The sequence below is a fragment of the Heterodontus francisci genome, chromosome 13 (assembly GCF_036365525.1).
Source record: "Heterodontus francisci isolate sHetFra1 chromosome 13, sHetFra1.hap1, whole genome shotgun sequence".
Classification (NCBI taxonomy): Eukaryota; Metazoa; Chordata; class Chondrichthyes; order Heterodontiformes; family Heterodontidae; genus Heterodontus; species Heterodontus francisci.
In genome coordinates, this window is record NC_090383.1 from 22,964,959 (window position 1) to 22,981,492 (window position 16,534).

Genomic DNA, 16,534 nt, shown 5'->3' on the forward strand with positions numbered 1-16,534 from the left:
ATTACATCTTTTATAATGGACTCTAGCATTTTCCCCACTACTGATGTCAGGTCTATAATTCCCTGTGTTCTCTCTACCTCCTTTTTTAAATAGTGGGGTTACATTAGCTACCCTCCAATCCGTTGGAACTGTTCCAGAGTCTATAGAATTTTGAAAAATGGCCAGCAACGCATCTACTATTTCTAGGGCCACTTCCTTAAGTACTCCGGGATGTAGGTTATCAGGCACTGGGGATTTATCAATCCCGTCAATTTCCCTAACACCATTTCCCTACTAATACTGATTTCATACAGTTCGTCCTTCTCACTAGACCCTATGTTCCCCAACATTTCTGGGAGATAATTTATATCTTCCTTTGTGAAGACAGAACCAAAATATGTATTTAATTGGTCTGCCATTTCTTTGTTCCCCATTATAAATTGCCCCGTTTCTGACAGTAAGGGACCCACATTTGTCTTCACTAATCTTTTTCTCTTCACATATCTATAGAAGCTTTTACAGTCAGTTTTTATGTTTTCTGCAAGCTTACTCTCATGCTCTATTTTCCCTTTCTTAATCAATCTCTTTGTCCTCCTTTGTTGAATTCTAAACTGCTCTCAATCCTCAGGTTTGCTGCTTGTTCTGGCCATTTTATATTTCTCCACCTTGGATCTAATACTGTCCCTAATTTCTTTTGTAAGCCATGATTGAGCCACCCTTCATGTTTTATTTTCACGCCAGACAGGAATGAATATTTGTTGTAATTCATCCATATGCTCTGTAAACGCTAGCCATTGCCTATCCACTGTCAACCCTTTAAGTAACATTCCCCAATCTATCATTGCCAACTCGCACCTCATACCTTCATTGTTTCCTTTATTTAGATTCAGGACCCTAGTCTCGGAATCAACTCTCTCACTCTCCATCTTAATGAATAATTCTATCATGTTGATGGCCCTCTTGAAAAAGAAACAGGTCCAACATTTCTTCAGTTTGACTATGAATCCTCAAAAAATATTTTGAACAAAACCAGAAGCACTTTTGTAACACTTGAAAGTAAGATGACTCAAAAATAGCAGGTCTCTATGAGGCAGCTGTGAACAGACACCAATGGGAATACATTACTATTGCTCTTCACCTCCTTCCTCCTGATAACTATGCCTACATTTTCCGGCTATTTTGATATTTTTCTCATGCTCAGTACCAAAGATCACTTTTACAAGGTAACCCTCACTCCTCATGAGTCAAAAATGTCTTTATATCCATAATATCTGGTTATGTGGTAATTCTAACAGCTTCAAACCATTTCCTATTCTCTTAATCAGATAATGGAAGAATAAACACCCTATCAGGCCACATGACTTAAGACTATAAACTGCAAATCTAGTTTATTAAAAATGAAGGTCAAACATTCACAGAAAGTCACTTCAGGAGATTTCATCTGATTACAGAGTTCCTAACTTATAATACCTTGAAGATACAAAAATGAAAAAGCTTGCTAACTAGCACTCTTAGGGTTATGAAATCTGAACCAATATCCAACAGATAAAATGTATATATGAGATTTTATGCAATTATTATTAGGACTTTGAGAGATTATATCATCAGAGAGTGCAGAAGCAATATTTCAGCGAGCGAGTGGTCAATTCATGAAACAGGCTCCCTCGGGAGATGTTGAAAGCACATAGTATTGAGTCATTAAAAACCTAATGAAATTAATTTCTTTCGGTATACAGTATATGAGTAATTTGTGATATGATGTGGTAAGTGTAACAGGCTTGGGAGGAACAGGTGACTTTTCCTATTGTTCTCCATTAGGGGTTTTTCTTCACTAGTTGTCTGGGTCTGTTGTAGACTAGTTGATAGAGATTTATTACTATGATTAGTCAACAACTCCATTAACACTGTATCATGCATTTCCCATGATGGGAGAAGGTCAACTAGATGGACCTTGTTTTTTTTCCTACCAATTCCTATGTTCTAGACACAATGGGCTGGATTTTGTTCTCACCCAGGCACGAGGTCCGTGGCAGGGGGGAGCTGAAGATGCCTCTGGGAGAGGGCCGCCACACACCCTGACACCGGGAGGGCCTGGCCCGATATTACCGGCAGCAGTAAGGCCCTGTGGCAGCAACCCCCACCGCCCCCCAACACCGTTCGGCAAAGGGACCCCATTTGAATAAGTAAATAAATTAAATTGAATGAATAAATGATACTTTCACCGCCGCATGCTGTCCCGCTGCGATCTTTGGGCCTTCAGATCCCCGCACGGGGAAACGAGGTGCCACACTAGTGGGGAGGGGGAGAAGGTAAATTTATCAGTGCAAGGTGGGGTGGGGAGAACAGGCTCAATGTAGCATCATTGGTGTAGGGATGGTGCGAAGGGTTGGAGTTTAAATTTATGCAGTTTGCGGGGTGGGGGGAGGTCAGGTGGACAAGGTAAGTATTTTGGGAGGGGAGGGCAAATCATCAATTTAACTGTTATTGGGGGGTGGGAGAGGGGCAGAGAAATGTCTATTTATTTTTATTGACTTTATCTTTAAATATTTAAATTTCACGGTCAGGTTGAAAGCCTGGCTATTTAAATGAGCCACCACACGGAGGTTTGTGGCAGCTCTTCGGGCCGCCATTTTTGTCGCCCACCACTGACATCGGCAGCAGGCACAGAAGATTCAGCCCTATGTTGGAGTTGTTTTTGTAACATATCCAAATCACAGGCTATCTGAATAATATCGTAAAAAGGTTCTGCACGGTCATCTAATTTCCACAAACCCCACACTTTCCAAGCTCTTCATAACAGTCACATACTTCAATGCCTGCCTCTTCCTATTAAAGAGATCATGTCCATACCAACAGGTTCTAATGATGCTCTGTAAGAGAGTTCATCAGGACTTGAAGCAGCTGTCCGATTAAATGTGATTTTCTTTTAAATGTGAGGAACATTAAATGATTGATCTTGTAGCTGCGTCACCACTTGTTGCTATTTTCTTTTGAAGCACAGTCAAAGTTCTATCCCCAGGAATCGCATGGGTCAAAGCCCATGCTTTAGTTAGCAGATTGTTCCTTTGAACAAAAATTAAATTCTTCATGCATTGTTCAAGAAATTAGCCTCCTGACTGTTGAAAAAGATTATTTCCCATTTCTGCTCAGCTCAGACATGTCATAAAGGTTCTTGGTTAATAATGAACACTCCAATATATTATAATGGTGGCACAGTGGCGCAGTGGTTAGCACCGCAGCCTCACAGCTCCAATGACCCGGGTTCAATTCTGGGTACTGCCTGTGCGGAGTTTGCAAGTTCGCCCTGTGACCGCGTGGGTTTTCTCCGGGTGCTCCGGTTTCCTCCCACAGCCAAAGACTTGCAGGTTGATAGGTAAATTGGCCATTATAAATTACCCCTAGTATAGGTAGGTGGTAGGGGAATTGAGGGAAGGTGGGGATGTGAGAGGGTAAGGATTAGTATAAATGGGTGGTTGATGGTCGGCACAGACTCAGTGGGCCAAAGGGCCTGTTTCTGTGCTGTATCTCTAAATAAATAAATAAATGGTGCAATAGGGAAGTGCATCTGATTAAAAGATAAGAGGTATAAAAATGTTTACCACAAACCTCTATCTGTTGAGAAATCAGTCCTGTTGCTCTTTCATGTACAATGGAAAGGCAGAGGTGATGTTTCAGGTTTGATCGGATGAGAATTTTAAGGTTATCTTCTTAACACGGACAACTCCCTCCAATAGACATTTTTTTAAAGTTATACAAGGTAACAAAGGGAAAGGAGAAAGAACATTTTTGCTCTGCACTCAGTATTGCACCTTGGCAAGGAATATAGTTAACAAGAAATATAATTTTGACTGTACTCAAACATATAACATATGGATAAATGTGCTCATTAACTTTACAATGTTCAACTGTACTCTTCAGAGAACAGGAACAACATAGTCACACTGTAGGCAGACCTGAAGAATGTCATTCATCAAAGCACCGAACATCACCACTCTCACTTGATGCAGGCAAAGGGAATGAATTGACTGGTTCTTTAGGCCCTGCAATTATAAATGTATCACTTGAAATTTCCAGCTGTTTTATTTAACAATGGGGTAAGTGGAAAATCAGTGCAAAGATATAGTTGTGGCTCAATGGTAGCACTCTCACCTCTTGAGTCAAAAGGTTGTTGGTTAAGTCCCACTCCAGAGCCACTCTTGTGCACATAATCTAGGCTGACATTTCAGTGCAGTACTGCAGGAATGCTGTCTTTTTGATAAGACTTTAAACTGAGTCCCTTCTGCCATTTCAGGTGAATGGAAAAGATTCCATGGCACTATTTGAAGAAGAGCAAGGGAAGATCTCCCTGGTGGTCCGGCCATCACCTATCCCTCAATCAACATCACTAAAAACAGATTATCTGGTTATTATCTTAATACTGTTTGTGGGACTTTGCTGTGCACAAATTGGTTGTCGTCTTTCTTATATTACAACAGTGACTACACTTCAAAAGTACTTCATTGGCTTCAGGATGTCCGGAGGTTGTGTAAGGTGCTAAAAAAAAATCTTTTTTTTCTTTCACACATGGGCATAACAACATAATACCAATACACATTCCTCATATTGTCCTAAGGTTCATTATAAGGCATTAAATTCTTCCAAATAATTATGGATGTTTTTTAGCAACTAATTCCAGGGTACTTTGGCATCAGAATTCTGGAGGGATATCAGGGAAGCAATGGCATCAGAAGCAAAAGCACTACGATTTTGAACTGTGACCAAATATATTTCCATCACAAAATATGGCACCAGTTTTCTTTTTGGCCCAAAGCAAACTGATTAATGTCTTCCCCAATTTGAAAGTGAGGCTGCAGTGACTAAGGTCCTCAACCTCCTGAGAGCTCCAGCACACTGCACAAAAAAATCTCTTTATAAATGAGGGATTTTTTGAGTTATTTATTGGTTTAGTCATACAATGTTATTATTGTTTCTCTCACCTACCTTCTCCTTTCAAGTCATGAGGATAGCCAATCACTGCAGTCTCTGGCACATCAGGGTGTTCAGCCTAAAGACCATTTGAATAGAGAAACACCATTTCAATCAATTAATAGGTTCCTTTCCACCTCCAGTTATTTCTTCTCACAAAAGTGCTGAATAATACTGGGGTACTGCTTTATGAGTACCCATTCCCCACCAGTACCTCATCCAACTGGCCGAGCTTCATACGTGAACCTATACATAAGCCTAAACAGTGACCGTTACGTACATCAAATCTACAGTACAGAAACAGGCCATTCGTCTCAACTAATCAATACTCCACACTAGCTCCTTTTCACCTTGTTCCCACCTTACCATCAAATCCATCTCTTCTTCATGTATGAATCAAACCTCCCCTTAAATACATCAATACCAACTACTTCAACCAATACATATGGCACATTCACACCAGAATGTGTAAAGAAATTCTTCCTAAATACTTTACCTGACCTGGCTACCTTATATTTATGCTGCCTTGTCTACACTTACTGAAAAGTGCAAGCAGTTTCTCCATATCCACCCAATCTAATCCTTTCATAATTTTAAGGCCCTCTATCAGGTCTGCTCTTAGTCTGCATTCACATATGCCCACAGAAGAGAGTCAATGGATAGCAATCAGAAGCAGATGGCTAGAATAATTTTCTTCTACCTAACAGATGCCTTGAAGCATCCCGACTGTCACAGTTGACATCAGCTTTACTGATAATGGATAGTAGATTGAACCTGGGGCCTGATTGATATGTATGGCTTAGCTACTCGTTGGATAAATCCAGTGAGTCATCATAGGAGTCCAGAAGCTTCATTTTCAAATGTTGGTGTGGCAAGTCTTAGTTAGGGGTTTGAACAAAGTGCAGTTTTCATCTGTGTTACACTGATATTGCTACGTACACATGACCAGGTCACATTTATTTTCCTAATTTTCTACTCCCTCCTGATTCTGGAGACAGTTCCACACCATCTAGAACATGACAGTGCTTTGTCATAAATCCAGGAGCAAAGCTGATCCAGCACTGAGTCCACAGGGACATCTGGTCCAGAACTGGGCCCACAAGGTCCAGCTGATCCAGCACTGGGTCCACAGGGAGAGCTGATCCCGCACTGGGTCCACAGGGAGAGCTGATCCCCCACAGCGTCCACAGGGACAGCTGATCCCACACTGGGTCCACAGGGACAGCTGATGCAGCACTGGGTTCCACAGGGACCAGCTGATGCAGTACAAGGTCCACAGGGACAGCTGATCCCACACTGGGTCCACAGGGACAGCTGATCCCCCACAGGGTCCACAGGGACAGCTGATGCAGCACTGGGTTCCACAGGGACCAGCTGATGCAGCACTGGGTTCCACAGGGACCAGCTGATGCAGCACTGGGTTCCACAGGGACCAGCTGATGCAGCACTGGGTTCCACAGGGTCCAGCTGATGCAGTACAAGGTCCACAGGGACAGCTGATCCCACTCTGGGTCCACAGGGACAGCTGATCCCACTCTGGGTCCACAGGGACAGCTGATCCCACTCTGGGTCCACAGGGACAGCTGATCCCACTCTGGGTCCACTGGGACAGCTGATCCCGCACAGGGTCCACAGGGACAGCTGACCCAGCACAGGGTCCACAGGGACAGCTGACCCAGCACAGGGTCCACAGGGACAGCTGATCCAGCCCTGGGTCAACAGGGACAGCTGATCCAGTCCTGGGTCCACAGGGACAGCTGATCCAGCACTGGGTCCACAGGGACAGCTGATCCAGCACTGGGTCCACAGGGACAGCTGATCCAGCACTGGGTCCACAGGGACAGCTGATCCCGCACTGGGTCCACAGGGACAGCTGATCCCGCACTGGGTCCACAGGGACAGCTGATCCCGCACTGGGTCCACAGGGACAGCTGATCCCGCACTGGGTCCACAGGGACAGCTGATCCCGCACTGGGTCCACAGGGACAGCTGATCCCGCACTGGGTCCACAGGGACAGCTGATCCAGCACTGGGTCCACAGGGACAGCTGATCCAGCACTGGGTCCACAGGGACAGCTGATCCAGCACTGGGTCCACAGGGACAGCTGATCCAGCACTGGGTCCACAGGGACAGCTGATCCCGCACTGGGTCCACAGGCACAGCTGATCCCGCACTGGGTCCACAGGGACAGCTGATCCCGCACTGGGTCCACAGGGACAGCTGATCCCGCACTGGGTCCACAGGGACAGCTGATCCCGCACTGGGTCCACAGGGACAGCTGATCCCGCACTGGGTCCACAGGGACAGCTGATCCCGCACAAGGTCCACAGGGACAGCTGATCCCGCACAAGGTCCACAGGGAGAGCTGATCCCCCACAGGGTCCACAGGGACAGCTGATCCCACACTGGGTCCACAGGGACAGCTGATCCAGCACTGGGTCCACAGGGACAGCTGATCCAGCACTGGGTCCACAGGGACAGCTGATCCCCCACAGGGTCCACAGGGACAGCTGATCCCACACAGGGTCCACAGGGACAGCTGATCCAGCACTGGGTCCACAGGGACAGCTGATCCCACACTGGGTCCACAGGGACAGCTGATCCCCCACAGGGTCCACAGGGACAGCTGATCCCACACTGGGTCCACAGGGACAGCTGATCCAGCACTGGGTTCACAGGGACAGCTGATCCCGCACTGGGTCCACAGGGACAGCTGATCCAATCCTGGGTCCACAGGGACAGCTGATCCAGCCCTGGGTCCACAGGGACAGCTGATCCAGTCCTGGGTCCACAGGGACAGCTGATCCCACACTGGGTTCACAGGGATAGCTGATCCAGTCCTGGGTCCACAGGGACAGCTGATGCAGCACTGGGTCCACAGGGACAGCTGATGCAGCACTGGGTCCACAGGGACAGCTGGTCCCGCACTGGGTCCACAGGGACAGCTGATCCCACTCTGGGTCCACTGGGACAGCTGATCCCGCACAGGGTCCACAGGGACAGCTGACCCAGCACAGGGTCCACAGGGACAGCTGACCCAGCACAGGGTCCACAGGGACAGCTGATCCAGCCCTGGGTCCACAGGGACAGCTGATCCAGTCCTGGGTCCACAGGGACAGCTGATCCAGCACTGGGTCCACAGGGACAGCTGATCCAGCACTGGGTCCACAGGGACAGCTGATCCCGCACTGGGTCCACAGGGACAGCTGATCCCGCACTGGGTCCACAGGGACAGCTGATCCCGCACTGGGTCCACAGGGACAGCTGATCCCGCACTGGGTCCACAGGGACAGCTGATCCCGCACTGGGTCCACAGGGACAGCTGATCCCGCACTGGGTCCACAGGGACAGCTGATCCAGCACTGGGTCCACAGGGACAGCTGATCCAGCACTGGGTCCACAGGGACAGCTGATCCAGCACTGGGTCCACAGGGACAGCTGATCCAGCACTGGGTCCACAGGGACAGCTGATCCCGCACTGGGTCCACAGGCACAGCTGATCCCGCACTGGGTCCACAGGGACAGCTGATCCCGCACTGGGTCCACAGGGACAGCTGATCCCGCACTGGGTCCACAGGGACAGCTGATCCCGCACTGGGTCCACAGGGACAGCTGATCCCGCACTGGGTCCACAGGGACAGCTGATCCCGCACAAGGTCCACAGGGACAGCTGATCCCGCACAGGGTCCACAGGGAGAGCTGATCCCCCACAGGGTCCACAGGGACAGCTGATCCCACACTGGGTCCACAGGGACAGCTGATCCAGCACTGGGTCCACAGGGACAGCTGATCCCACACTGGGTCCACAGGGACAGCTGATCCCCCACAGGGTCCACAGGGACAGCTGATCCCACACTGGGTCCACAGGGACAGCTGATCCAGCACTGGGTCCACAGGGACAGCTGATCCCACACTGGGTCCACAGGGACAGCTGATCCCCCACAGGGTCCACAGGGACAGCTGATCCCACACTGGGTCCACAGGGACAGCTGATCCAGCACTGGGTTCACAGGGACAGCTGATCCCGCACTGGGTCCACAGGGACAGCTGATCCAATCCTGGGTCCACAGGGACAGCTGATCCAGCCCTGGGTCCACAGGGACAGCTGATCCAGTCCTGGGTCCACAGGGACAGCTGATCCCACACTGGGTTCACAGGGATAGCTGATCCAGTCCTGGGTCCACAGGGACAGCTGATGCAGCACTGGGTCCACAGGGACAGCTGATGCAGCACTGGGTCCACAGGGACAGCTGGTCCCGCACTGGGTCCACAGGGACAGCTGATCCCGCACTGGGTCCACAGGGACAGCTGATCCCGCACTGGGTCCACAGGGACAGCTGATCCCGCACAAGGTCCACAGGGACAGCTGGTCCCGCACTGGGTCCACAGGGACAGCTGGTCCCGCACTGGGTCCACAGGGACAGCTGGTCCCGCACTGGGTCCACAGGGACAGCTGGTCCCGCACTGGGTCCACAGGGACAGCTGGTCCCGCACTGGGTCCACAGGGACAGCTGGTCCCGCACTGGGTCCACAGGGACAGCTGATCCAGCACTGGGTCCACAGGGACAGCTGATCCAGCACTGGGTCCACAGGGACAGCTGATCCCCCACAGGGTCCACAGGGACAGCTGATCCCACACTGGGTCCACAGGGACAGCTGATCCCACACTGGGTCCACAGGCACAGCTGATCCCGCACTGGGTCCACAGGGACAGCTGATCCCGCACTGGGTCCACAGGGACAGCTGATCCCGCACTGGGTCCACAGGGACAGCTGATCCCGCACTGGGTCCACAGGGACAGCTGATCCCGCACTGGGTCCACAGGGACAGCTGATCCAGCACTGGGTCCACAGGGAGAGCTGATCCCCCACAGCGTCTACAGGGACAGCTGATCCCCCACAGGGTCCACAGGGACAGCTGATCCTGCACTGGGTCCACAGGGACAGCTGATCCCACACTGGGGCCACAGGGACAGCTGATCCCGCACTGGGGCCACAGGGACAGCTGATCCCACACTGGGTCCACAGGGACAGCTGATCAAGCACTGGGGCCACGGGGACAGCTGATCCTGCACTGGCTCCACAGGGACAGCTGATCCCGCACTGGGGCCACGGGGACAGCTGATCCCGCACTGGGGCCACGGGGACAGCTGATCCCGCACTGGGTCCACAGGGACAGCTGATCCCGCACTGGGGCCACAGGGACAGCTGATCCCACACTGGGGCCACAGGGACAGCTGATCCCGCACAAGGTCCACAGGGACAGCTGATCCAGCACTGGGTCCACAGGGAGAGCTGATCCCCCACAGCGTCCACAGGGACAGCTGATCCCACACTGGGTCCACAGGGACAGCTGATCCCCCACAGGGTCCACAGGGACAGCTGATCCTGCACTGGGTCCACAGGGACAGCTGATCCCACACTGGGGCCACAGGGACAGCTGATCCCGCACTGGGGCCACAGGGACAGCTGATCCCGCACTGGGGCCACAGGGACAGCTGATCCCACACTGGGTCCACAGGGACAGCTGATCAAGCACTGGGGCCACGGGGACAGCTGATCCTGCACTGGCTCCACAGGGACAGCTGATCCCGCACTGGGGCCACGGGGACAGCTGATCCCGCACTGGGGCCACGGGGACAGCTGATCCCGCACTGGGGCCACGGGGACAGCTGATCCCGCACTGGGTCCACAGGGACAGCTGATCCCGCACTGGGGCCACAGGGACAGCTGATCCCGCACAAGGTCCACAGGGACAGCTGATCCTGCACTGGCTCCACAGGGACAGCTGATCCCGCACTGGGTCCACAGGGACAGCTGATCCAGCACTGCGTCCACATGGACAGCTGATGTTTCACTGGGTCCACAGGGACAGCTGATCCAGCACTAGGTCCACAGGGACAGCTGATCCCGCACTGGGTCCACAGGGACAGCTGATCCAGCACTGGGACCACGGGGACAGCTGATCCCGCACTGGGTCCACAGGGACAGCTGATCCAGCACTGGGACCACGGGGACAGCTGATCCTGCACTGGGGCCACAGGGACAGCTGATCCCGCACTGGGACCACGGGGACAGCTGATCCCGCACTGGGACCACGGGGACAGCTGATCCCGCACTGGGTCCACAGGGACAGCTGATCCAGCACTGGCTCCACACGGACAGCTGATCCAGCACTGGGTCCACAGGGACAGCTGATCCAGTACTGATCCCACAGGGACAGCTGATCCCGCACTGGGTCCACAGGGACAGCTGATCCTGCCCTGGGTCCACAGGGACAGCTGATCCCGCACTGGGTCCACAGGGACAGCTGATGCCGCACTGGGGCCACAGGGACAGCTGATGCCGCACTGGGGCCACAGGGACAGCTGATGCCGCACTGGGGCCACAGGGACAGCTGATGCCGCACTGGGGCCACAGGGACAGCTGATGCCGCACTGGGGCCACAGGGACAGCTGATGCCGCACTGGCTCCACAGGGACAGCTGATCCCGCACTGGCTCCACAGGGACAGCTGATCCCGCACTGGCTCCACAGGGACAGCTGATCCCGCACTGGGTTCACAGGGACAGCTGATCCCGCACTGGGGCCACAGGGACAGCTGATCCCGCACTGGGGCCACAGGGACAGCTGATCCCGCACTGGGTCCACAGGGACAGCTGATCCCGCACTGGGGCCAGACAGCTGATCCCGCACTGGGGCCACAGGGACAGCTGATCCCGCACTGGGTCCACAGGGACAGCTGATCCCACAATGGGTCCACAGGGTCCAGCTGATCCCGCACAGGGTCCACAGGGACAGCTGATCCCGCACAGGGTCCACAGGGTCCAACTGATCCAGCACTGGGTCTACAGGGACAGCTGATCCCGCACTGGGTCTACAGGGACAGCTGATCCCGCACTGGGTCCACAGGGACAGCTGATCCCGCACTGGGTCCACAGGGACAGCTGATCCCGCACTGGGTCCACAGGGACATATAATGCAGTACTGAATTCCTGGGGACACCTGATCCAATACTGGGTCTGTTGGGACAGGTCAGCCCTCACATGAACCCAGTAATTAATCAGTTCGGCCTGTCGATTAAATACTCGTTAAGCTATACCTTTGTTCTATGTACCTTGATAACCATGTCTCATAAACGTCTTTGGGAGCATCAGGGTCCGACTCCAATTTTAGTCCATGGCATAAGTGAGGGAGCAGTGCTGGCTTCTTTCTGATGAATCTGTGCTGTATCCCTTCCAAGGCCAATATATCTTTCCAGAGGTTCAGTTCCCAAAACTTGGATATACAACTCTCTATTCCTTCATCCAAGTCATTGATATATGGGGCTGTATTTTGTTGTCCCAGCTGCAGGTGCAGATACTGGGAGCTGCCCTGCATGAGACCCGCACCGCTGCAATTGCACAGTGGGCGGCCATTTAACTTATTGACGGCAACCACACCCCCTTTCCTCCTCCAATCATATGGCAGAGGTAGCATTGGCGACGCCGTTGAGGTCTCACCTGATGCAGGAGCACGTGCTGGCACCATTTTTAAAAGGCTGCCAGCTCTGCACAATGCAGAGTTGACCCCTTCTCCGACTTCCCCATACAAATATTGCAGAGTTGACTCCTTCCTCACTCGGTGGCACCAGCTTCTCCTGGATGGGAATGTGAAGGCGTGTGAGTGCTGCACAACGAGCTCAAGATTGGGAACTGACGGTAAGATCACGGCGAATTACATTTAAGTTTTATGCATTGAGTTATTTTAAATATTTAAAATAGGGTCCTATCACAGAGCCTTGCCACCCCCGGAAAGATCGGGCCTGGCAATCCTGGTGTTGGGCTCCATGGCAGTCGCTATCGCTTCAATTGTCTGGCAACCCCTCACCACGAAACCCGATGTTGGGCTGAGAACAAAATCCAGCTCATATAGTGAAAAGCTGAGGATGAAGTACAAATTCCTGTGGAACACTGCTTGTCACATCCCACCTATCAAAGAATGGACCCAGTCTCTCACCCAATAACTGACCCATGCCGCAAGGTTGCCTCCAATTATGTGCGCTCCCATTTGGTCATTTATGCAGTGTCCTTACCAGAGCATCCTCTATCTCAGCTGTTCCCAGCCTGTGCCCACCGATGTTAATGATGTCATCCATCCGGCCAGTGATCTGGTAATAGCCTTCCTCTGACCTGTGTGCACCATCGCCAGTGAAGTAACAGCCTGAAAAGAGATGGATGATAGACGTGTAACTAAATTCCCCTTGTGTGCGAGCAGTAATCTGCTGTTTACAGCTGAGACTTGGCAGTCGTGCTCCTTCTCAATGTGCCTTAAGACTGTGGCTGTCTTCCTGGAATGTGGTGTGGGACGGATGTAGAAAATGAATCGTGACATAGCTTTTTAAAGGAGTCGCATTTTATATAGTTTTATTTACAATATCATAGCATTTAAAGTACTAAATAGCAAGATCTGCTGATATTTACAAAACACTGGAATTTTATTGCTTTATTGGTTTATTGCTTTACCAGAGCAATTGATGTTTTGCAACAGCTTAAGGAGTGGCAAATTCATAAAACGACAATTGTGGCTTCACCGCATGGACTACAGCGGTTCAAGAAGGCAGCACACCACCTTCTCAAGGACAATCAGGGATGGGCAATAAATGCTGGCCTTGCCAGCAATGCTCACATCCCAAGAAGTAAAGCTACATAAAATTAGATAACATTGAAATTATTTACACATGGATAGAGATGATGAAATTTACATGTACAGAGGCTTAAGAATCCACATATCGTTTTGGTGGTTTGACGATTCTTGCTGTTGCTGTTGTCTCTGAAGTTTCTCCCTTTCTGCCTTCAGTTTTTGTTGCTCTGCCTTTAGCCTGCGAATGTACTCTACTGCTTTTCTCAAGATGATCACTTTTGAGGCCTTGTCATTCTTGGAAAGGTCTGGAACCTCATCTCAAAGAACCAACAGACAATGCTTCAACTCATTCCTCCTCTGCCTTCTCAGGGCATTGCATGTCCATCATCTCTCTTCATCCTCTGCATCTGAAGGTCTTGGACTCAAGGTCGAGGACATGTTGCAGAAGGAGTACTTGGCCTCATGGCAATACCTGTCCACACTGGCTCATTGTGGTGCTGGCAGTTCTCTAGATAACAGAAGTGAAGGCGTGGCATAGTTGTGCTGTTGCTGGATTTCCAACTGTACCATTTGATGCTGTGGGTTCCGGTCCTTGGAGATTTCCCCTTGGTCTCTTCTGCTGCAGTGGGTACCTTGGTGATCTCGTGGATGGTTATGATGTTGATGCTGGTAGTCCTGCTGGTCCACTTGTGTCTACTAGGTAGAATATTTATGGTTTTCATACCGACTTGCCATATCTGCACTGTATTATTCATGTGCCAGTACATGGGTGACCCATTTTGTGCAGATAATTTGGCAGTTGTTGGCTGTATCATTGATTTCCAACAATTCCGGTACATAACTTTGAGGATTCGGATTGGTAGGATATTTGCATGGGCACCGGTGTCAATCTCGACCCTGAGTGTATGTTTGCCATATTTCTATGGGGACATGCTGACTGGCTGGCAGCATTGGAGGCAGGACTTCCTGCATCAGAGGGGCAGAGGTCCTGCCCAAGGCCAATTAAGGGTCTGGGGCACGTTCAGTCTTGGTGTGGCTCCCAGGCCCTGCAGAGCTGAGCTTGCCCCCCCGACTTTTTGGCCAGTTGGCGGGGCCTCCCACCCAATGTAAAATTCTGGCCATCATCTTCCCTCTGGTTCTTTTGCCAAGTACCTTAAATCTGTGTTCTTTGGTTACCGACTTTCCTGCCAATGGAAAGTTTCTCCTTATTTATTCTATCAAAACCCCATATGGTATTGAATCACTCTAATAAATCTCCCTTTAACTTTCTCTGCTCTAAGGAGAACAATATCAACTTCTCTAGTCTCTCTACATAACCAAATTCCTTCATCTCTGGTGTCATTTTGGTAAATCTCCTGAGCACTCTCTCAATGTAGCACTTTTCCACCTGAAGATTTCACTTAACAACCAACAAAGGAGATAAAAGTCAAAAAGTGTTCCTTTCAAACCCAATAATATGGGAAGGGAAAGTCAACAATCTATATTTAGTGCATATCAGCTACCTTAGTGGCTAACAACTGAGAAGTTTATGTCTGTGAAAGTATAAACAGGTGATTTTCTCTGAAAACATTGATGGCTTACCTGGATATTTTTCAAAATATGAATTCAGGAATCTTGGATGATCCCCATAGATTGTTCTGGCAATGCCAGGCCAAGGTTTTGTAATACAGAGAGCACCAGTAACATCATTTCCCTCCAGACGATTGCCCTGTATATAGGTATATGAGTAACCATCATTAATCAAGGATGATACCACAACTGAGAGGGCGCATCTATCAGGAAAGACGACACAGGCTGCAGCTCTTTCCACGAGAAAATAGGAGTTTGAGAGGTGTCCCGATAGAAGTCTTAAAATTATAACAGGGTTACATAGAATTTTACAGCACTGAAAAAGGCCACTCATTCCAACTGGCCTATGCTGGTGTTTATGCTCCACAGAAGCCTCCTCCCATCATAATTCATCTTACTCTATTAGCATATAATTCTATTGCTCTCTCCCTTAAGTACTTACCTAGCTTCCCCTTAAATACATATATGCTATTCACCTCAACCACTCCTTATGCTGGCAAATTCCACATTCTAAACTCTCTCTGGGTAAAGAAGTTTCTCCTGATTTCTTAATTGGATTTATTAGTGACTATCTTATATTTACAATCCCTAGTTTTGGATTCCCCCACAAATGGAAGCCTCTTCCCTATATCTACTCCAGCAAACACTTTCATAATTTTTAAGATCTCTATTAGGTAACCCCTCGGTCTTCTCTTTTCTAGAGAAACGAGCCACAGCTTTTTCAGTCTTTGCTGATATAACCTGTCAGTTCTGGTATCATCCTTGCAAACCTTTTTGTACTTTTTCCAGGTTTGGTAGGATAGACATAGAGATATGTTTCCACTTCTGGGTGATTTCAAAACTAGGGGCCATCGATATAAGATAGTCACTAATAAATCCATTAAGAAATTAAGGAGAAACTATTTTATCCTGAGATTGGTGAGAATATAGAACTCAATACCACACAGTGTGGTTGAGGCAAAGCATCAATGCATTTAAGGAAAAGCTAGATAAGTAAATGAGGGAGAAAAGTAGAAGGATAAGCTGATAAAGTGAGATGAAGTAAGGTCAGAGGAGGCTTGTGTGGAACACCTATTGGACCAAATGGCCTGTTTCTATGCTGTAAAATTCTATGTAATTCTATATTCAGAGCTTCTTTCAGGAAGGGTGTGTGTACTGATGTAGAGTTACAAAATGTTTCTCTGCTGTCTTTAAGAAAAGCTTACATTTATAAAGCACCTTTCACAACCTCAGGACGTCGCAAATGCTTTGCAGCCAAAGGAGTACTTTTGAACTGTAGTCACTGTTGTAATCTGGGAAACATGGCAGCTAATTTTTGTGCACAGCAGGGAAAATACCCTGCTGTTCTTCAAAATAGTGCCCTGGGATCTTTTACACCCACTTGAGCCTCAGTTTAATGT

The 16,534-nt window shown here is 49.8% G+C and overlaps 1 protein-coding gene across 3 annotated transcripts in view; it reads right to left on the reverse strand.

Moving 5' to 3' along the window:
• acss1 (acyl-CoA synthetase short chain family member 1) overlaps positions 1 to 16,534 on the reverse strand; it is a 90,751-nt gene that overhangs the window by 19,401 nt on the left and 54,816 nt on the right. For all 3 annotated transcript variants that reach the window (XM_068045760.1, XM_068045761.1, XM_068045759.1), the window contains 3 exons: positions 15,147 to 15,273; positions 13,018 to 13,145; positions 4,960 to 5,023 (listed from right to left, as the gene is read on the reverse strand). In XM_068045760.1, coding sequence (XP_067901861.1) covers positions 4,960 to 5,023; positions 13,018 to 13,145; positions 15,147 to 15,273 — 319 coding nt within the window. The remainder of the gene's footprint in view (positions 1 to 4,959; positions 5,024 to 13,017; positions 13,146 to 15,146; positions 15,274 to 16,534) is intronic.